Source organism: Ovis aries, chromosome 6, assembly GCF_016772045.2.
Source record: "Ovis aries strain OAR_USU_Benz2616 breed Rambouillet chromosome 6, ARS-UI_Ramb_v3.0, whole genome shotgun sequence".
Taxonomy (NCBI): Eukaryota; Metazoa; Chordata; class Mammalia; order Artiodactyla; family Bovidae; genus Ovis; species Ovis aries.
The window spans coordinates 19,267,327-19,289,807 of record NC_056059.1 but is presented as its reverse complement, the minus strand read 5'-3'; the positions used below and the strand labels follow the sequence as shown (position 1 = coordinate 19,289,807).

Here is a 22,481-nt window from a genome sequence, read left to right as displayed (position 1 = left end):
ATCAGGTTATATTCTAAAATAAGAGTATCTACTACCTATTTCTGATGACAATGACTTGTGGCTCATTATCCATCTGTGGAACATATTCTAGAATGTGTTCAAAAAACCTTTGGAATATCTAAGTCAGTGAGTGAGCAGTCTTTTAATAGGGGCAAATAAAACTCACTCATTGAGTAAGTCAGATCATGTTTTCCATCAAGCTAGTGAGCAACTGCAGACACAGCCTGCTTCCCATCAAAGTTTCACATATAACCTCTGCAATGCTGATGTTTCTTTGGTAAATGTTCAAAGCCATAACCCTGAAAACATATGACAAACTACCTTTTATTAAAGAAATATGCCTGCACTACTCACCCTGCCTTCACTTGCAAATTTAAGGACAATGCAGGAACTTTACCTCAAGTGCCAAAACTCTGCTGAATATCTGTCTATGAACTCTACTTGCTGGCGCTTTTATAGTTTAAGAAAAAGTACCTGCTCTGAATAACACAAATGGGAAATACTTTCCAAATAACACCTAGACTTAAAAGGTAAACCATTTTCCTCACACTTACTTTAATGGGAGTGACAAAGGTGTTATCTCTTTTTTAATATTCTCTGGAAAATATTTTAGAAATGAGATATAGTTTAAGATTTTCCACTTTTCAGTATCTTGAATCTGGCTTTAGGGTAGCAATTAAATAGATTCACAGGCACTAGATATGAGATGACTTCAAACAAATCTTTCAAACACTATTTTTTTTTTTTCCTTGAAATGTACTGGTTATAGGAGTTTAATTGAATTCCATGCTTCTATGTTTCCAGAAAATAATTTTGATCATTTAACTGAAACTGGAGAGAATACTGGCGAGAGAGAACTCTGGCACAAGTAACTTTTAAAAGCCACTGAAAAGAGAGCAGCAAACTCCAAAAATTACTTCCTTTGATTCAAGCTTGAACAGATTCTAAAGAAAATGGTGAGTTTCCACTTTCAAGCCAAGTTAGCAAACTAACCTCACAAATAACATTAATTCATAAAAGACTGACTCATTAATTAGCTCCAAGTCATAGTACAAATTATCATCTTTGGTTTGGATAACATGAATTCTTGAAAGCATTTTATGGCTATTAAAATTATAAAAAGAACACAATTTTCTAGTGATATCTGAAAACTTCAGATAGTCTTAAATTACAATAGTTGTGGTACAAATTACTACCATAATGTTTTAGTACACATATTGCTTTAAAGATACTAAATTTATTGTGAAAAAAATTAGTGAGTAAATTGACACCAGACTCTTACTCTAAGTTTCTAGTTTTCATTAGTCTATTCCCTGAACCAATGATTTTATGGAAGATGCAAAATTTTCTTTAAAATATAAATCCAGTAAGATCAATGCCTTAAATGATGCTTAAGTTTGGATAATTAACTGCAAATAGCTTGGACTACAAGGAGATCCAACCAGTCCATCATAAAGGAGATCAGCCCTGGGTATTCTTTGAAAGGACTGATGCTGAAGCTGAAACTCCAATACTTTGGCCAACTCATGCAAACACTTGACTCATTGGAAAAAACTCTGATGCTGGGAGGGATTGGGGGCAGGAGGAGAAGGGGACAAGAGGATGAGATAGCTGGATGGCATCACCGACTCGATGGACAGGAGTCTGGGTAAGCTCTGGGAGTTGGTGATGGACAGGGAGGCCTGGCGTGCTGCGATTCATGGGGTCGCAAAGAGTTGGACACAACTGAGCGACGGAACTGAACTGAGCTACCAGACAAGTGGATGCTTACAGTTTTGCAACAGAGACAGATGGACAAGTAAAAAACATGGGTCTCACATAGCAAGCCCATCTAAATAGATTTCCTGTTTACTTTTCATCAGCCTTTCTTACAGGTGCAAGATACTTACTTTTGGCAGTTAAGGGAAAGAACTGATTTATAAGCCATAAGAACATCTTCTCACTTTCCGTAAACAAGTTATAGAATTGATTAAAATTGTCGCACATCAATTCTGCACATGAAACAGCTCTGTTGCTGGAGACAAAATTAATCCAAATATGTGGAAAGTCAAATAGTTTATAACAAAGCTAACTTAGATGGATAGATCATATAACAACTTGGAACTGAACCCAACAGAAGCATTTTTACTCAAAGGTGGCAAGTGCTGAATGTTATATTCCAAAACAAGCAAGGGAAATACTGAATTTTAATCTAGAGCCAAAATGATTTTAAAAAGTACTTCACATAAATGTTAAACATATCTCACGTGAAGAAATTACAAAGATCTGTAAGACTATCACAGACTCTCTTTTAAATAAATGAGAAAGACTATGTAAATAGCATGAAAGACAATAAGAAATTTGCATTTAATTCTATTGATGTTCCACTAACTACTCAAAGAACATGCATCCACCTATAACATTTCATCCTCATGAAGACATATACAAAGGCATTAAGGAAAGGTGGCCTCTTTATACCTGTACACTGTTGAGACTAATGGTATTTAACGTTATGAGATTTATTATCTGTAAAACAAGGATAAACAACGACAGGAACAGAAAAGTAAAACTTTTCATGAGCTAATGGATATAATCTATTGGTAAAACAATGGCAATTGTGTCCTTATACAATGCAAATGTAAATAAAGTAAAAGGACAGAGTTGAGATTAAAATGATGAAAACGGAAATTTGTCTTCTGATTCATCAGCTTCTCTCTCCTTCAGCTGTTTCAGTAAGTCCAAGAACATATCAGTATATGGGCAGAGGGGAAACGTGGAGATCAGAAGGAACATCCTACAGTTACTACCATCCTGATTACAGAGAACTACCCTGCTCATGGTTTACAGAGTCCTCAGGAATGGCTGGGAGCGTAAGGCCTTGGGTAACATTAATTTAGATGATGTAAAGCAATTCCAGTTGCAGCAGAGCTATGTCCTCTGGTACTTCTGGATATTCCCTTAATTGTTTATCCCCTCTTCCTGGTGTAAACGTCTTCCTTTCTTCCATTCCAAGTGCCCTAAATGAGTACTGAATAATTTTAGGAACTTTATTTTTCAGTTAGTGTTAATGTTGATTTAGTATTTCATTCCTATTGCCCGCCCCCAGATTTTTTAATACTTGTATGATCTTCAAGACTTCTGTGATAGCCAGCCTCTACGATGACCTCCAATCCCCCTGGATTCCTAGGATTCACATTCTTGTGTTGTCTTCTCCCAAATGAATAGAGTTAATGGCCGACCTTTCTATCCAATAAGATATAGTGATGTGTGGCTCCTGAGGTGAGGTCATAAAAGGCATTGCAGGTTCCACTTTGTTTCCTCTCATCTCTTAGACTGCTCACTCACTCACTCTAGGAGAAGTCAACCACCATACTGTGAGAATTCAGCCAAGAGGTCTGCAGAAAGGCCCTCAAGACAGGGAGGAAATTAAACCTCCTGTCAACAACTGGTACCAAATGAGTGAGCTAACTTAGAAACAGATCTTGAATCCCTAATGGAGGTTTCAGATGACTACAGCCCCAGCTGATACACTGACTGCAATGACATGAGATCCTGAGCTAAAAAACCACTCAGCTAAACATTCCTGAATTCCTGACCCAGGGAAATTATATAAATTGATAAATGCTTATTATTGTTTTAAGCTGCTAAGTGCTGAAGTAGTTACTCAACAATAACTAATTCACACTAATTTTTCTTATAGAAACTAGCAAAAAAACAAACAAACAAAAGTATGCCACTGGATGAAGCATCTTCATTAACAACAAATATTGTTGCTATATGAGAGACTCACAATCCAAGCCAAGTAAATATCTCAACAGTCTCTTAAAAACTTTTGAGGTATAATTTACATAGGTGAAATGCATGTTCTTAAGGCATACATGTCAGTGAATTTTGACAAGTTTTGCAAGAATATGTACTGTATAAGTAATACCTAATCAAGATGTAAAAATTTCGATTCCCCAGCAAGTTCCCTCGAGGCCATTTGGAATCAGTTCCTGTATTCCCACTTCCCAACCAGCATCAAGCACTGTTTTCATATCTACCATCGTAGATGAGTTTTGTTTTAAAACTTCATATAAATAGAAGAATATGACATTAGTATCTGCTTTCTTTTGCTCACCATAATATTTCTAAGGTTCATCATGTTGTGTACATCAGTAGTTGATTCCATTTTATTGTTGATTAACATACTGCGATCTGCTTACCTATCCTCCCATTGATGAATATTTGAATTCTTCCCAGTTTGGGGCTTCTAGGTTTCTGGAAGCATTCTTGTGCAAATATTTTGTTGGACATGCATTTTCTTGATCTAATAACAAGGCAGGGCGGGACTACAAGGAGGCAAATGCGATACCTGTTGGGCACAAATTTAAGGGGCTCCTCTACCTAGGAGTCTCAGTCTCTGTGGGGTCTCTGGGTCCTGGTGCACACAAGGTTTGTTTGAGCCCTCTGAGCGTCTCTGGACGCTGTTCCAGCGTCAAACCCTGGAACAGGGTTTGATTCTAAACGCAAATTCGCCCTTCCTGCCATCTTGCTGGGGATTCTCCTTTGCCCTTGGGCCTGGGGCATCTCCTCACAGCTGCTCCAGTGCCTACTTTCTTACTGGGGTTTCTTTGACTTTGGATGTGGGGTATCTCCTCACACCTGCTCCAGCTAAGAGCAGCTGCCGCTCCTGACCTTGGATGTGGGATATTTCCTCACTGCCACTTGTTCCAGTGCCACGCAGACACAGTGGCCACAGGACTGGAAAAGATCAGTTTTTATTCCAATCCCAAAGAAAGGCAATGCCAAAGAATGCTCAAACCACTGTACAACTGCACTCATCTCACACGCTAGCAAAGTAATGCTTAAAAGTCTCCAACCCAGGCTTCAACAATACATGAACCGTGAACCAGATGTTCAAGCTGGATTTAGAAAAGGAAGAGGAACCAGAGATCAAATTGCCAACATCCACAGGATCACAGAAATAACAAGACTTCCAGAAAAACATCTATTTCTGCTTTATTGACTACGCCAAAGCCTTTGAGTGTATAGATCACCATAAACTGTGGAAACTTCTTCAAGAGATGGGAATACCAGACCACCTAACCTGCCTCTTGAGAAATGTGTATGCAGGTCAAGAAGCAACAGTTAGAACTGGACATGGAACAACCGACTGGTTCCAAATAGGAAAAAGAGTTTGTCAAGGCTGTGTATTGTCACCCTGCTTATTTAACTTCTATGCAGAGTACATCATGAGAAACACTGGGCTGGAAGAAGCACAAGCTGGAATCAAGATTGCCGGAAATATCAATAACCTCAGATATGCAGATGACACCACCCTTATGGCAGAAAGGGAAGAACTAGAGAGCCTCCTGATGAAAGTGAAAGAGAAGAGTGAAAAAGTTGGCTTAAAACTCAACATTCAGAAAACTAAGATCACAGCATTCAGCCCCATCACTTCATGGCAAATACAAGGGGAAACTGGAAACAGTGACAGACTATTTTTGGGGCTCCAAAATCACTGCAGATGGTGACTGCAGCCATGAAATTAAAAGATGCTTGCTCCTTGGAAGAAAAGTTATGACCAACCTAGACAGCATATTAAAAAAGCAGAGACATTACTTTGCCAACAAAGGTCCATCTAGTCAAAGCTATGGTTTTTCTAGTGGTCATGTATGGATGTGAGAGTTGGACTATAAAGAAAACTGAGTGCCGAAAAATTGATGCTTTTGAACTGTGTTGTTGGAGAAGACTCTTGAGAGTCCCTTGGACTACAAGGAGATCCACCCAGTCCATCCTAAAGGAAATCAGTCCTGAATATTCATTGGAAGGCCTGATGTTGAAGCTGAAACTCCAATACCTTGCCCACCTGATGCAAAGAACTGACTCATTTGAAAAGACCCTGATGCTGGGAAAAATTGAAGGGGGGAGGAGAAGGGGACGACAGAGGATGAGATGGTTGGATGGCATCACTGACTCAACAGACATAAGTTTGAGTAAACTCTGGGAGCTGGCAATGGACAGGGAGGCCTGGCGTACTGCTGTCCATGGGGTCGCAAAGAGTCGGACATGACTGAGCAACTGAACTGAACTTTCATGAAGATTTTTCTTTTCTTTTTTATTTTAGAATAGATGGCCTATAAATTAAAGTATAAATTTAAATTGGTGAGCAAAGAGCAATATGGTTTTTAACAAATACAATCAAAGATTTGTGACATGCAAAAATTATATTTATAAAAACATATTTACTAAGTCATGGTTAATATACAGAAAAGCCACTTTTATTACTATGGTCACATTAGACTTCTAAAAAAGCAAGTGAGGCAATAGTGGATTTGATATCTGCATCTTGCATTCCAGATACCACTTAAACCTAATCATTTAAAGTAGCAATGAAAGTACTTTTATTCAACTTACTTCTTTTGCTGCTATTAAATTACTACCATTTATTAAGATACACATTTTTCCTCCCTCGAAAAAGATGTATCATTATCTATAAGATAGCAATGATTAAAAAATATTGACAAAGAATAGGAATATTTCTTCAATGTAGGATAGATAATTACAATCATATAAAAGCTCAAGATAAGCAATCTTCATTCCTTTAGTACAATTTTATTCATTAAAAATATTTTTCATGATTTTAAGATAATTTCAGAAAATCAGTGAAGAAGCTCATTTAATAGTACATTTACAGTAAAGTTTAGATCACACATTTTTCTTGCCAAAAATGCCTGAGATAGAAAGCAAATTTCATATGTCATTGAAATAACCGAATTTAAACTGCATGATTAGATTCCATTCAAGCCATGATTAGTATTTCTCTCTATTCTTCAATGTGGCCTTAGTTAATACAGTACACCATGTTCCTAGGAATACCCCTACTGTGTGAGAAGTTACCAGGTACTTGTCTCTGGAAAATACTCTTAACTTCAGCTATGTTAAAGAAAAGCTTAGTACTAAAAAGATTTCAAGTTTTCACATATATCCTCTTTGGTAACTTTTTGTCAAGTACTTCGCAGAATGCCTACAAAAGCTGAACACTGGATAATGTCAATGCTGAATTTCTATGAGGCCTTTGCATTAATTTTCCTAAAATGAAAATTTACAACCGGATTTTATCATTAAACAAATAACAGAAGGAACTGAGACCCTGCGGTTTCTAGGAAAAATGCCTTTTTGTTTGCCAATTTCTGCTTCTCATTTAGCTGTCCTGATAGCACACACAGTACCTCACGGGTCTCCCTTCACGGAGCAAGTCTTCTAGACTCCGTTCACAATGTTCAGCTACCACCACCAACCTCTCTGAGTGAAGAAAAAAGAAAAAAGCAAATGCACTTTAGATTTGATTAATATAACATTTTGGTAACAAAACAACATACTTCACTAAAGATATTAACATATAGTACAAATGATATTTGAAAAGAGCTTTTCAAAGTCTATATTAACTATTAACTACACAAAAATCAGATCTCTAGAATAACAAGATAAATGTGTTAGAAGACAATACATCAAATAACAATCTTCATTTTGTGATTTCTCCCCTGTGCATTAGGAAAAACAGCTGGAAAGGTTTACCTTTGGCAAAAAGAACTGATCCTTCTTCTGACACAGGCTAGCAGAAGGAAAAGCTTGGATGAAGATATAAAGAAATTTTAGGTGAAACTGGGATCTAGGGACAAACTGTCTTGACAGTCTGGCTCAAACATAAGGTCTCTGAAACTGAATTCAGAAACTGGAGAAAAGTAGAAATGTTCTGAATCACGATTATGGAGTAAGAACTGAAAATCAACTTGCGATTGTTTGTAACATCATGGGGCCTGCTGAGATTAGTAATAATAAAATTTTCATGAGCACAATATATAGTATGATGGAATTTTTATTTTCCACCAGATCAACTGTCTTAGGATAAGTCAGCACAGTTTTGAAGGTTATTCCATACATTTTTAATGTAATCATTAGTTAATTATCGACTGACACATTGTCTGACACAGTAGCAGATCAACAAACTCTTTCTTTCTAGATGAAACAACGTGAGAGGAACCAGAGAAAGGCACAACTGGGCTCACAAGTGGCTGGGGATTTGATAAGGTTATTTCAGGAGAGATTAGTTTTTAAAGGAAATTGGGGTACTATGTATATCTTTGCAAAATGAGTTCTAAGACAAGGAAGAAAGTAAACACAAAATGATGGTAGTGATGGTGGTTTAGTGGCTAAGTCACGTCCAGCTCTTTGTGATTCTACAGATTGCAGCCCACCAGGCTCCTCTGTCCATGGGATTTACCAGGCAAGAATATTGGGGTGGGTTGCCATTTCCTTCTCAGATGGCAAACCAAGACAAGAAAAAGAAGTAAAGTAAAAAACGGACCGGAAATGGTGATGACTACATAGAGGTTTGGTGAAAATGAAAAATGGCAAAGGTAGAAAAATGAGAGCAGAAGGCAGGAAAAATTTCAGAGGAGGTGATCCAGTAAAAGGAAAAACTCCCAGTAAGCACTGGTTCAAGGGAAGGTCAGGTCTGGCCTGCTGAGAGCAGAGACGACGAACAATGGTGTGCAGGCAACCATGTGAAGTGTGAGGGCAGGATGTTGTGCGTCACTTCTTGGAAGCTCAAACTGAGGTGGTGGCATTATATAGAATGACCTGAAACACAAAATTTAAACTACCACAAATGAATACCATCACTTTCAGGGGAAAAAAAAAGAAAGCTCCAGGTGATCTGAACAGGAACCTAAAGAAAATTAAATTTGAAAGACCGTGAAATGAAGAGAAAAAAAAAAAAAAAAGTATAGGAAAGAAAGCTGTGAGATAAAAGGTCTAGTTCTTCAATTCAATACAGAAAAGAGCATGCAAAGTTGAATTCCAAGTGATTTAGCACAATGAAGATCTAGAAGGAAAAAGCAAACAACACTGTCAGAAAACCAAAATGGGAAGCAGCATTTCTGTCAGTTTTCCTTACACCTCACTGGCTACCTCTCCTTAGTCTCCTTGGTAGACTGGTAACTCTTCTACCCAAACTTAAATCCTTCTAGCTCCTCCACCTTTGATTCTGGGCCTTCAACTGTGTTTTCTCCTTATTTACTCCCAAGGCTGAAAAACTCCTAAATTTTATGTCAAGCCCAGAGTTCTCTTTTAAACTCCATAGCCAATTTCTCACTTTAATATAAAAGTCACCTCAAACTCAACAGAACTCAAACTGAATTTATAGTTTGCTCCTCAAGCCTTTCCCTTTAGAACCAGTAAATGGTACCACTATCCTGCTAGCTGCTCAGGCTACAAACTTAGCAGTAATCTCCATTCCTCAAATCCAAAGAAAAGGCACTGCTATTTCTATCTCTCAAATGTCTACAGAATTTGCAGTTTGCTTCATCTACCACAATCTGGGTCCAAGCCAACATCATTTCATACTAGATTACTAAAACAATCTCTTAACCAATCATCTCCGATTAATTGTCACTGCCCTCCAACATATTGTCATACTAAAATCTAAGTGCTAAAATAATAATTAATAAAAGTGAATATGTAACTCCCTGTCTAGCATTGTTTTTTGTTATCCTTCACCTTTCCTACCTTAAAGTACTATTACATGGATTCCCATTGCCTAAGGATGATCGTCCCTGTTTTTCTCCCAGTGAACACCTATCATGAAACACAGTAATTAAGAGTACAGACTATTTGGTTTGGGCTCAAATTTTAGGTTTAATACTCATTAGTTTGCTAACCTCTCTATGCCAAAGTTTCCTCTTCTGCAAAATGAGGGAAAAATAAGGACCTACTGCATAGAGCTGTTGTGAGGCTGAAATGAGTTAATATAAAATAAGGACCTGGCATATAAGAATCACTAAGTGTTAGCTATTATTATTACTATACAGTTAAATGTGATTGCCTCCAGAAACACTTTCCTGGTCCCCCCAAATCAATTTGCTCCTTCTATAATATAATCTATATTACAATGTACTTTTCTTTCGTAGCACTCATTTGAAATCCTAAGGATTTGTATACATTTTTATCTAATATCTTTGTTCTTTACTAGATAATGCATTTCCTGACGGTAGGAAAGATTTTGACCTTGTTCAAAATGCATCACCAGTGTCTAACATGATATCTCAAACATACACATCTAATTTAAAAATACTTGTTAAATTAGTTAACTTGAGCAAAGACTCAATGTGGCCATTAGAAATGAATAAATCTCATATAATGACTGTCATTTTCTAAACAGAAATCTGTCCTTTGTAGAAAAGTATATGCCTGCTCTGTAAACTAGGCATAATAATACCACAATAGCACTGATTTTAATATAAAATATCATCAGAATATGCTACAATGTGCATACTCCATTAATTAATAATTTTAAATTAGATATTCACAAGTCTCCATATCTAAAGTGTTTGGCATTAGTATGAAATTTGTCAGATTCACAATGATTTAGAAAAAAAATGATCAAGTTTCTTCAGGAAACTCCTTCAAAACTTCATAAACTAGAGTTTGCCAAAGCTACAGGATCCTAAGGAACTTTAAAGTAAATATTACTTTAATATAGCAGACCCATAATCCTGGCAGAATATCAAAGATTCTCCCAGAGGTAATGGAATATATACCAAGACAATGTTTCCAATATGAACCAGGTTTTTCTCCAAAAAATCATTACAGAGAATTCATCCTGAAACTGTAAACAACTGTTTGAAAATAACTTCTGCTTGTTATAAAATATAGTTTCACAGAATAAAATATGACAAACATATTTGAGAATCATAACATGCCAAATATGTCAGCAATATAGTGGCATTATTTATAAAAAACAAATGTGACACCAAGATGAACTTTAAAGAGTAGAACATATAAGCACCATGAAATAATCTTTCCTATATGAACTATTTGGTGAGTGCCAAGTGTCTCTGTAGTGTACATACAGCTTGAATTGTAAGTTTTAAGTCAATGCTAAGAAGTGGAAGAGAGCACAATATTAAGCAAGACAGATAATAAAGTAGTTGAATAAAAAGATGGACTAAATGAAAGATTTTAAAAAACTTTTAGAGAAAGAGGTAAATTGTGAATGTGTTAAGATAATATGAAAGCTTATTAGAATACAGTTACTGCACCATTCTTTATTCACAGTAAAAACTGAGACTAGCTCATCACCTTTTAAATAAAATATCTAAATAAATATTTATACAGGCAAACTGATAAAGGGTAATTCTGTGCCTAAGAAACAGTATTGTTACTAGGTCACTGTGATGGTCAGGTTTATGAGTCAACAGGCTAGGCTATACAGTCTTCAGTTATTTGAAGGCATTAAATAATTGGTTAAAATCTACAATTAGTTTAATGTGAGTAAGGTTGATTACCCTAGATAATCTTGGTGGTCCTGACTCAATCAGTTAGTAAGGCCTTAAGAGCAGAATTCAGTCTTCTCTGGAGAAGAAACTCTACTCTTGGGACTATGACTTCAGCTATTATATAAAAATTCACCTTGTCCTTGACGATCTGCCCTATGGATTTCAGGCTAGCTTACCCAGCCCCCACAATCACATAAACCAACTCCAACCAATTAATCTATAGCTATCAGGCTCTCTAGCCATCTGTCTCCTACTAGTTCTGTTTCTTTGATGGAACTCTAAACTGATACAGACACTCAGGTTGAAATATATATATGCAGCTAGAGATACAGGATTATCTTATAGGCCCTTAACAATTCAATTATTCTCCACCTAAATTTCAAATCTATTAATTAAAATAATTTTGTTCTTGATTTTTGGGTAATCAATACCAAATCAATTGGAATATATTACCATTTATAATCCTTTCTATGCTTCTAAAATTGCTGAGATTTCAAGTTCAAAAGAAAAAGATTAAAGTTTGTTAAGTATTTTCATGCTTTACTGACTTTTTTTCTTTTAAAGATATTTTATTCAATTTCTCTTTTGATAAATTAAGTTCAAAAATTCTAATGTAAACTATTCTTGAGATTAAATACATCCACCTGCTGAGTTAGCAAGAAACTAATATCATCTTGAATCAGTTCTGAATGATCTGTTGGAAACAGTGAAAGCTTGACTTCTGAACTAACCTAACATGTGAAAACATAATGTTACTAAAATGAACCACATGTTACACATTACTCCAAGTAAAATGGGGAGAGTGTGGGACTAACAATGACAAGATGAGAAATATCTGTGTAGCAAGAACAGAATAAAGGAACCAAAATTAAAATTCTTTGAGGAGACAAGAACAGTCCAAACCAAAATGATTACATCATTGAGAAATATGCATTGTTCACTTAGGAGATTGTTGACTTTTCAAACTAAATGTAACTGAAATGACTGGGATGTTTGGAACAAACAGACCTTCACAACAACACTTACTCTAATTTCATTAGTTATTCCTTATGCTTACGACTTTTCAGGACAATGAACATTGCCAATAGTAAAAAAAAAAAAGTAATCAAATTCCCTAACCTTTGGATAATAACAGATATTTTCATTCCAGGCAGTCAAACTTAAAATATATGAATTTTATACACATCCATAATCTGCGTGTCCCTGAAAGAGAGGGCTGTGGAGACCTAGGAGCAGGACAATCAGGGGAAACAGAGTAACCAGGAATACGGTTATTGGGCCTAAGGAGACTACCCACATTGTTGAGCCAGGTTCAACATTAACAGAGTTTAACAGTGTCCAAGAGGATTACTTCCTACCTGACATTTACAACTAAAAAGAAGTTTCCTGTGCAGTTAGCAGTAGGGTTCCCCAGAGAGATTATGTCATAAGGTTTTTCCTAGTTCAGTATTTACAGAGGCTCACTTAGGTAGAGGGATGAAAAAAAGGAGCTCAAGACTCTTGACTCTAGGACTACTGAGTTAATTATCCCAAAATGCCTAGGGAAAACTGGACAGAGGCAAGACCCCAGTCATCTGAAGGGATGCTCCAAATAGGCTTCCAGTCAGTGGGAAAGAATAAAGGGCACTTCAGGATACAAGCATAAAGAAGTCCTGGGTTTCCCTGGTGGCTCAGTGGTAAAGAATTGGCCTGCACAGGTTCCATCCCTGATCCAGGAAGGTCCCACATGCCAAGGAGAAACTAAGCCCACGCGCCACAACAGTTGAGCCGGTGCTTTAAAGCCTGGGAGCTGAAACTACTGAATCTGTGCGCCCTAGAGCCCAGGCTCTGCAACAAGAGAAGCCACCACAATGAGAAGAGCAGAGCACCACAGCTAGAGAGTAGCCCCCGACTGCCACAACTAGAGAAACGCCCGAGGAGCAATGAAGATCCAGCACAGCCAAAAATAAATAAATAAATAAATCTTAAAAAAAAAAAAGAGAAAAAGTCCCAAGAACTGAGTAAAGTGGCAAGAATTTGGGAAGATAAGCATAGTGCAATTTTTCAGATCTACAACAGCAAATTTTGGTTACTCATTACAGATGATAATGATCTACCATATAGTTATATTGGAGTGATTCTGGAACCAGGCCAATTGCACAAGCCAAAATTCTTTAGAATTTGTAATTGGGTAGGGGTGGGGTGGTATTTGAGGCATTCAGGGGTTGACAATATCTTATCACCTATTTGGTTATATAAAAGCCCCAAATGATATCTACAATTTAGTTATTGTCTTGAAGCTCTTTAGCAAACAAAAACTTTAGCAAAAAGGTTTTTTAAATTTGCTTGTTTGTAAACAACAAACTTGCCAAAAGTTCCTTAATTGCTACTTAATTGCTCTGTGCCTCAATTTCCTCATCTGTAAAATGTGAATACAATAAGAGTTCCTACTTCATGGTAATGTTATAAGGATTAAGTTAATTAAAATATGTAAAGCATTTAGAATACTGCCTAATAAGTAATAAACAATAAATGTTAGCCATTATTAACATTTATTACAAAAACATTTTCCATTCAAATTCTATAAAACTTTCCGAGAAACTATTTTCAAGAGGCATAACCTAGACTACTTGAAAGTATCATTTAGCCTGTTTTTCAGCAAAACTAAGGAAATAAGAGTTTGCATTTTTTTTCAGCACCTGTAATATTAGGTTGAAACATCTGAAAATGAGATTTTTAAGGGAATAAAAACAGTACAATATCAGTAAGTATATGGGGTTAACTTTCACAATTCATTTTGTTAGAAAAATTAAATATATTTCACTGAAATGCATTTAAAATAATTTTAAGCATGAAATTAAGCTTTCAAAAATAATTTTAAAATAATTAAAATCTTGCCACCATAAGCACCTTCAGAGGTGCTATGGATTGAACATTTGTGCCCCACCTCCCCAATCCATATGTTGACACCTAATCCTCAGTGTGATGGTGTCCAGCAGTGGGGCTTTGGGGGGGGGTGGTGGTGGTGATTAGATCATGAGTGTCCATGCTAAGTCGCTTCAGTCGTGTTCAATTCTTTGCAACCCCACGGACTGTAGCCCACCAGGCTTCTCTGTCCATGGGGATTCTCCAGGCAAGTACTGAAGTGGGTTGGCATGGCCTTCTCCAAGGGATCTTCCCAATCCAGGGATTGAACTTGAGTCTCTTACATCTTCTGCATTGACAGGCACTAGCCCCACATGGGAAGCCATGAGGGTAGGGCCCTCACAAACAGGATCAGTGCTCTTCTTTTGTAAAAGAAGGCCGGGAAAACTCCCTTTCCCCTCCCACCAAGTGAGGTTACAAGGAGAAGATGACTGTTAATGTAGAAGTGGGCCTCACCAGACATAGCATCTGCTATTGCCTTAATCTTGGATATCCCAGCCACCAGAACTGTAAGAAATAGACTCTTCTTGTTTATAAGCCACTCGGTTTATATTTTAGCAAGGAGAATGGGCTAAGATACAAGTTTTGGAAGAACCTGACTTTATGACTGCATGCATACATGCTAAATCGCTTCAGTCATATACAACTCTGTGACTCTAGGGACCATAGCCAGGCTCCTCTGTCCATGGGATTCTCTAGGCAAGAATGACAGTGTAGGTTACCAAGCCCTCCACCAGAGAATTGAACCTACATCTCTTACACCTTCTGCACTGGCAGCCAAGTTCTTTACCACCAGTGCTACCAGGGAAGCCTCAACTATACTACTAAAAAGGCAGTAAATTCTTCCTGGTGAAATACTGACTTCTTAACCAATAGAATTCAACTCTACTAAACGAAATCCTATATAAAAAGACTAATGCAGCTACGAAGAGGTAAAAACATTAGTGACCCTCTTTTCAGGGGAAAAAATTTAGCCCAAATTATTACTTTCAATCATAAAATACATTCTAATAGACAATTCTAAAGTTTCTATTGGGCTTCTCAGGTGGCTCAGTGGTAATGAATCCACCTGCCAATGCAGGAGATGCGAGAGATGCATGTTTGATCCCTGGGTCAGGAAGATCCCCTGAAGAAGGAAACGGCAAACCACTTCAGTCTTCTTGCCTGGAAAATTTCATGGACAGAGGAACCTGGTGGGCTACCGCCCGCAGGGTCACAGTGAGTCGGACATGATGAGAGACAGAACACAAAGTTTCTAACATTAGAATTTTCATTTCCTTTTTGGAGAGATGAAGAAATATGCTTGAGGATAGGGGCTTCCCTGAAAAAGAATATTAAAAACCCTGATTCTCAGATCTGAGAAATGTGAATCATTCAAATGCAGTCAGGAAAAATCTAATGACTCAGTTTGGCTGGGGCGAAAAGTGATGGCAAGCAAACATACACACTCTGATTACTTTATATGTTTACTATTTATTATAATGGCTTCTCTGGTGGCTCAGATGGTAAAGAGTCTGCCTGCAATGCAGGAGACCCAGGTTCAATCCCTGGGTTAGGAAGATCCCCTGGAGAAGGGAATGGCAACCCACTCCAGTATTCTTGCCTGGAGAATCCCATGGACAGAGGAGTGTGGTGGGCTATAGTCCATCGGGCTGCAGAGTCAGACAGGACTGAGCGATTAACACTTAATGTGTATCAGTTCAGTTCAGTTCAGTCGCTCAGTCGTGTCCGACTCTTTGTGACCCCATGAACCGCAGCACGCCAGGCCTCCCTGTCCATCACTAACTCCTGGAGTCCACCCAAACTGATGTTCATTGAGTCGGCAATGCCATCCAACCATCTCATCCTCTGTCGTCCCCTTCTCCTCCTGCCCTCAATCTTTCCCAGCATCAGGGTCTTTTCAAACGAGTCACCTCTTCATATCAAGTGGCCAAAGTATTGGAGTTTCAGCTTCAACATCAGTCCTTCCAATGAACACCCAGGACTGATCTTCTTTAGGATGCACTGGTTGGATCTCCTTGGAGACCAAGGTACTCTCAAGAGTCTTCTCCAACACCACAGTTCAAAAGCATCAATTCTTTGGTGCTCAGCTTTCTTTATAGTCCAACTCTTGCATCCAAAACAATACACTGTGTATATTATAACCTAATCAGGGTAACAGGGTAGAGGACACAAAATATGAGAAAACAACACTCACCATGCTTTCCCCTAGAAATATCCACATACTGGCACAGTCTGGGGTGAGTGATGGTCTTGAGGATTTGAAAGCGCCCTAAAATCTTGATGGAATTTGGTGTGAGAGGAAGCCCATTGCTTCCACAGACATCATGGGGCAGAGCAGAGGCAAAGAAGGTAAAGGCACCCATTTCGGCATCCTTCAAGGGAAACATTCTTGGTGTCTTCAATCTTCCCAGGTTATCTAGAAAAGGACAGAATTTTTTGATAGATCAGCTAAACATTAAGCCAGTGTTTTCTCACCTTAAATATGATTGAAAGTGAAAGTGAAGTTGCTCAGTCGTGCTCGACTCTTTGCGACACCATGGACTGTAGCCTACCAGGCTCCTCTGTCCATGGGATTTTCCAGGCAATAGTACTGGAGTGGGGTGCCACTGCCTTCTCCAGGGGATCTTCCCAACCCAGGGATTGAACCCAGGTCTCCCGCATTGTAGACAGACGCTTTACTGTCTGAGCCATAACCATATATAATTTGGAGGGAAATGTCAATCTGTACATTTTACAGAAAAATTATCAATGTGAGAAAATTTCAAGATAATATCAAAGAGGGAAGACCACCCAATCATGAATTTATATTGTAGCTCTAAATCAAAATCAAAGATTTGCAATGGCATAAAAAGGAAAAGACAGAACACTTCCTCTGCAAGGATGCCTGACAATTTTAAGAGTTTAGAAGAGGTTTGTTATTGTACATTCACATTAATAAGGCTCTTCATTTTACCCAAAGTTTGAATATACCACAGACTACAAGTACTTTTCTTTTTCACAGTGCAAGGAGTCAGGAAAGAGGAAATAAGGACACCAACCAGAATAATCAAAGACTCTACTAACAGTACTAAGTATCAAACTAACATCACCCAGCAATCCCACTAATAGGCATATGCCCTGAGGAAACCAAAACTGAAAAAGACACGTGTACCCCAAGGTTCAATGCAGCACTATTTGTAATAGTTAAGGCATGGAAGCAACCTAGATGTCCACTGACAAATGAATGGATAAAGAGCTGTGGTGCATATATACAATGGAATATTATTCAGCCATAAAAAGGAACACATTTGAGTCAGGTCTAATGAAGTGGATGAACCGAGAGCCTATTATACAGACTGAAGTAAGTCAGAAAGAGATAAGCAAATATCATTATTAATGCACATGCATATCTATATGGAATCTAAAAAGATGGTACTGATGAACAGATTTTCAGGGCAGCAATGGAGATGCAGACAGAGAGAACAGACTTATACTGGTCGGGTGGGGAGGAAGGAAAGGGTGTGGGGTGAATGGAGAGAGAACATGGAAACATATACATTACCATATGCAAAACAGATAGTCAATGGGAGTTTGCTGTATGACTTAGGGAACTCAAACTGGAGCTTTTCAACAATCTAAAGGGGTGGGATGGGGTGGGAAGGAGGTTCAAGAGGAATGGGACATGTGTCTACCTATGACTGATTCATGTTGATAGCAGAAACCAACACAATATTGCAAAGCAATTATCCTTCAATTAAAAATAAATAAATTTTTTAAAATAAAAAAAGAATTAAACTAGATAACAAACAGACTTATAATGTTACTTAAATAACTAATCGATTTTTGTTTTAAAGCCAGGTGCTTTGCAAGTGATGTTTTACTCCCCTCACTGATCTTGACAGATGTTATTGCCTCCAGGTTAGAAACAGATATTCTACCTGAAGATCCTGAGGGGTCCTAGCACTATAGTTTCCAAAGCAAATGGAGTCCAGCATTGTATCATGAAGTGGCCTGAAGATTAAGAAGCTTAGTTTAAAATCTGTTATCACATTATGGCAACCACAATGAAAAAGGTCTCCCAACAAAAAATATATCTCTCATCTAGGTATCTCACTAAAAATACATTGATTGGTCAGGGACTGCATTCTTCCCTTCCAGTTTCACAATAAAACCTGGAATTCTAAATTAAGACAATAGGCTGCTTTTCATAAATCTGTCCAGAAACTTCATTTAAACATTAAAAAGAACTGTTTTAAAAGGTGTAAACTCATAATAAGGAAGAGGGTGGAAAAAGGCCGTGAGCTGATTTCAAGAAATTCCTATAAAGCATTCTGAATAGGCTAAGAGCATTGTCATAAGAAACAGACAGAAGGAGGTTACAATCTATGCTACAGTTAAGAGGTGTGCTCATCCTCTTCAGAACAGAAGCTTCAGATTCAGAGAAGGAGGGAACAGTGGTGAACAACAGCAGTCAGAAGAATATCTGAAATGAGAAATATGGCATTTGAGAGGCTGAAGAATAGAAGACTCAACTTTGCCACCAGACCCCCATTCAGTTCAGTTCGGTTCAGTCGCTCAGTCGTGTCCGACTCTTTGCGACCCCATGAATCGCAGCATGCCAGGCCTCCCTGTTCATCACCATCTCCCAGAGTTCACTCAGACTCATGTCCATTGAGTCAGTGATGCCATCCAGCCATCTTATCCTTGGTCGTCCCCTTCTCCTTCTGCCCCCAATCCCTCCCAGCATCAGAGTTTTTTCCAATGAGTCAACTCTTCTCGTGAGGTGGCCAAAGTATTGGAGTTTCAGCTTTAGCATCATTCCTTCCAAAGAAACCCCAGGGTTGATCTCCTTCAGAATGGACTGGTTGGATCTCCTTGCAGTCCAAGGGACTCTCAAGAGTCTTCTCCAACACCACTGGCAAGTTATTTATCCTCCTATCCAAGGATAAGGTTACTACTGCATCACTGTATGAAAAGCAGTCATGAGATTAGGGAAGAATCCATAAGAAACTTCAAAAATACTAAGTAATATCCTAGTTCTTAATTGATGGGTTAAGGGTGTTCATATTATTCTCCATAATTTCACATTCCATATCTCCACCTATCTATATATATGTGCTATATATATTTCATAAAATTGAAAGCTTTTTTCATTTTAAATTGAAAAACATTTTTAAACACAATGAAATGATTTTCAACAAAGGCCAAGGAATTGAATAGGAAAAGGGCAGTCTTTTTAATAAATGGTGCTATAAAAAGACGTTCATATGGGAAGAAGATTAACCTCAATTTCTACTGCTACATCCACAGAAGTCTGATATGGATTATAGACCTAAATGTAAAAGCTAAAACTGTAAGTCTTCTGCACAAGAAGAAAAAAAAAAAAAAGAGAGAATATTTTTGCAACCTTGGAATAGGCGAAGATTTCTCAAGCAGGATAAGAAAAGCCATAAAAAATGAACTTTAGGGGCCTCCTTGGTGGTCCAGGGGTTAAGAATCCACCTGCCAGCACAGGGGACATGGGTTCGATTCCTAGTCTGGAAGATCCCACATGACACAGAGCAACCAAGCACCTGCACCGCCAACCACCAAGCCCCAGCTCTAGAGCGCACAAGCCACAGCTACTGGCCCATGCGTCCTAGAGCCTGTGGCCTGCAACAAGAGAAGCCTCTGCAGTAAGAAGCCTGAGCACCACAACAGAGTTGCCTCGCTCGTGGCAACTAGAGAAACCTGTGCACAGCAATGGAAACCTAGCAGAGCCAAACATAAATAAATAAATCTTTTAAAAAAATACTTTATTTTTAAAAATCTACTGTTTCTCTGTCCTAGCAACAAACAAATGGAAATTAAAATGAAAAGAGATCTCATCTGAGCCGATTAAAAACAAAACAATGAGATTTTTTTAAAGAAGATGAACTTTATAAAGTGGGCTTCATCAAAATTGAAAACAATGCACATTAAAAGCCACATTTGAGAAAATACAAATCCAAAGTAAAGTTAATTATGACATATCTATCTATATATACATATGACATTTTTATAAAATACATATATATGTATATATATATATATGCATGTATGTTTGCATATATGATAACAGGGCTTATCTGGTAACAGACTAGCATTCAGAATATATAAAGAATGCCTATGACTTAATAATAAAAAGAAAAACAAGTCAACACAAAACAGGTAAAAATCTGAAATGTGTATTTTTCACAAAAGAGGAATACAAATAGACAATAAACACATAAATAGTTCTCAATGTAATTAATCAGCAGGAAAATGCAAATTAAAACCACAACATACCATTTTACAACTACCAGAATGGCTAAAATTGGAGTGACTGGCAATACCAAGCGTTGAGAAAAATGTGGAATTGGAGCTGATTCTCTGCTGTTTATGGTAGTGCTAAAATGACACAAGAACTTTGAAAAACTGTACTAAAGTTAATAGTACCCCTTATAACTCAAATTCCATTCCTATTGGGTATTAACCCAATAAAAACTAAAATGTCCATAAAAATACTTGTATGAGAATGTTCACAGTAGTTTGTTTCATAACAGCCCCAAACTGGAAGCAAGGTAAACATCACACGAGTGAACTTCTAAGCAAGTTGTGGTATATTCATCCAATGAAACGCTATTTCAAAACAACAAAAAAGGAATAAATATGCCAAAATATGGATGTATCTCAAAAATATTACATTGATGAAAGCAGTTGACACAGAAGAGTTCATATCCTATGGCTCCATTTAAGTGTTACAGGACTACAGTTTTAAACTATAGTGGTAAGAATGAGAATGGAGTGCTTGGGGTGGGGAAGAGGGTGGTGGAAACAGTCTTGGCAATGGAAAGGTAGGAACTTTCTGGAGTAGTACAAATGTTTCACATCTTGATTAGGGTGGTGATTATTACATGTTTGTTGACATGTATCAAAACTCACCAAACTGGTCACTTAAAATCAGTGCATTTTAATATACATAAATTTTATCTCATTAAAAAAAGAACAATGAAACAAAATTAAGCAAATATGAGAAAAATAATTTTAAAAATCAGTGCTTGGAAATTAAACATATGATTATCAAACTAGATAGAAGTGTTGAAAAATAAAGTTGAGACTACAACTCAGAACATGAAGCAAATGCACAAACAGATAAAAACATAAAAGATTACAAACACAGTGAATCAAACCAAGAATTCAACAACCACCTTACAGGAATTTCAACAAAAGAGAACAGAGAAAAATAAAGAGGAAAAAATTATAAATGATTAGGAGAAAATTCCCCTCAGTTGAAGGAAAATTAAAGACGCTTCTAATTTTAAGAAGACTAAATTAACCAGAGATATTTATTCAGGCTTCAATGAATGAGTTCATTGCAAGGAGAACAAACTTAGAACAAAACATGTCATAACAGATTCTCAAAGCTTCAAGTACAACTAAAAACGTTAATAATTTTGGAGAGAAAACAAATAGTTTAGGCGTCAAAACATCAAGACCCAACACTCATTCTCATGTCCTCAAGAGGATCAACGGAAGCCAGAAGATGGTGACGGCTTGAAAAACTGTAAGAAACAAAATTTAGTTTCTATACCCAGCCAAAGTATCAATCATAATAGTAAAATAATAATTTACACTATGCAAACATTAAAAAAATAAAATCACTACCCACATATTTTTTATGAATAAATTTTTTAAGGATGTAGTCTACCAAAACAGTTGGAGAAGGCAATGGCACCCCACTCCAGTACTCTTGCCTGGAAAATCCCATGGATGGAGGAGCCTGGTAGGCTGCAGTCCATGGGGTCGCTGAGAGTCGGACACAACTGAGCAACTTCACTTTCACTTTTCACTGTCATGCACTGGAGAAGGAAATGGCAACCCACTCCAGTGTTCTTGCCTGGAGAATCCCAGCGACGGGGGAGCCTGTTGGGCTGCCATCTATGGGGTCACGCAGAGTCGCATATGACTGAAGTGACTTAGCAGCTACCAAAACAGGAGAAGACCAAGTAGTAAAAGACATTGTACCTTATCGTACCTTTGCACAATACTGTAACATTGTACCTTACTCAAGATTTCAAGGAATATAATCCCATATAGAAGCTTTCAAAAGGACCAGAAAGTAATCTGTTCAAATCAAACAGAAAGTAATGGGGCTCCAAGGGAAATGTCTTCAAGCAGAGAAATGGCAGGGAGGAGGTTCTCATACAAAGAATAAGAGGACTTGGTGAATAAAGCACATGAATCTTTTCCCTCGAAGAAAGTACAAAGTCCTCTGTGAAAGTGAGGAGGGTCAAA

The 22,481-nt window shown here is 37.6% G+C and overlaps 1 protein-coding gene across 2 annotated transcripts in view; it reads right to left on the bottom strand.

The window, feature by feature from the left end:
• Positions 1-22,481, bottom strand: part of TBCK (TBC1 domain containing kinase) — a 216,323-nt gene that overhangs the window by 191,537 nt on the left and 2,305 nt on the right. For both annotated transcript variants that reach the window (XR_009601134.1, XM_027971381.3), the window contains exons 2-3: positions 16,402-16,623; positions 7,194-7,266 (exon numbers count right to left, since the gene is read on the bottom strand). Coding sequence is in view for 1 of the 2 variants with exons in the window: in XM_027971381.3 (XP_027827182.2) it covers positions 7,194-7,266; positions 16,402-16,594 (266 nt within the window). In the remaining variant the exon portion in view is untranslated. The remainder of the gene's footprint in view (positions 1-7,193; positions 7,267-16,401; positions 16,624-22,481) is intronic.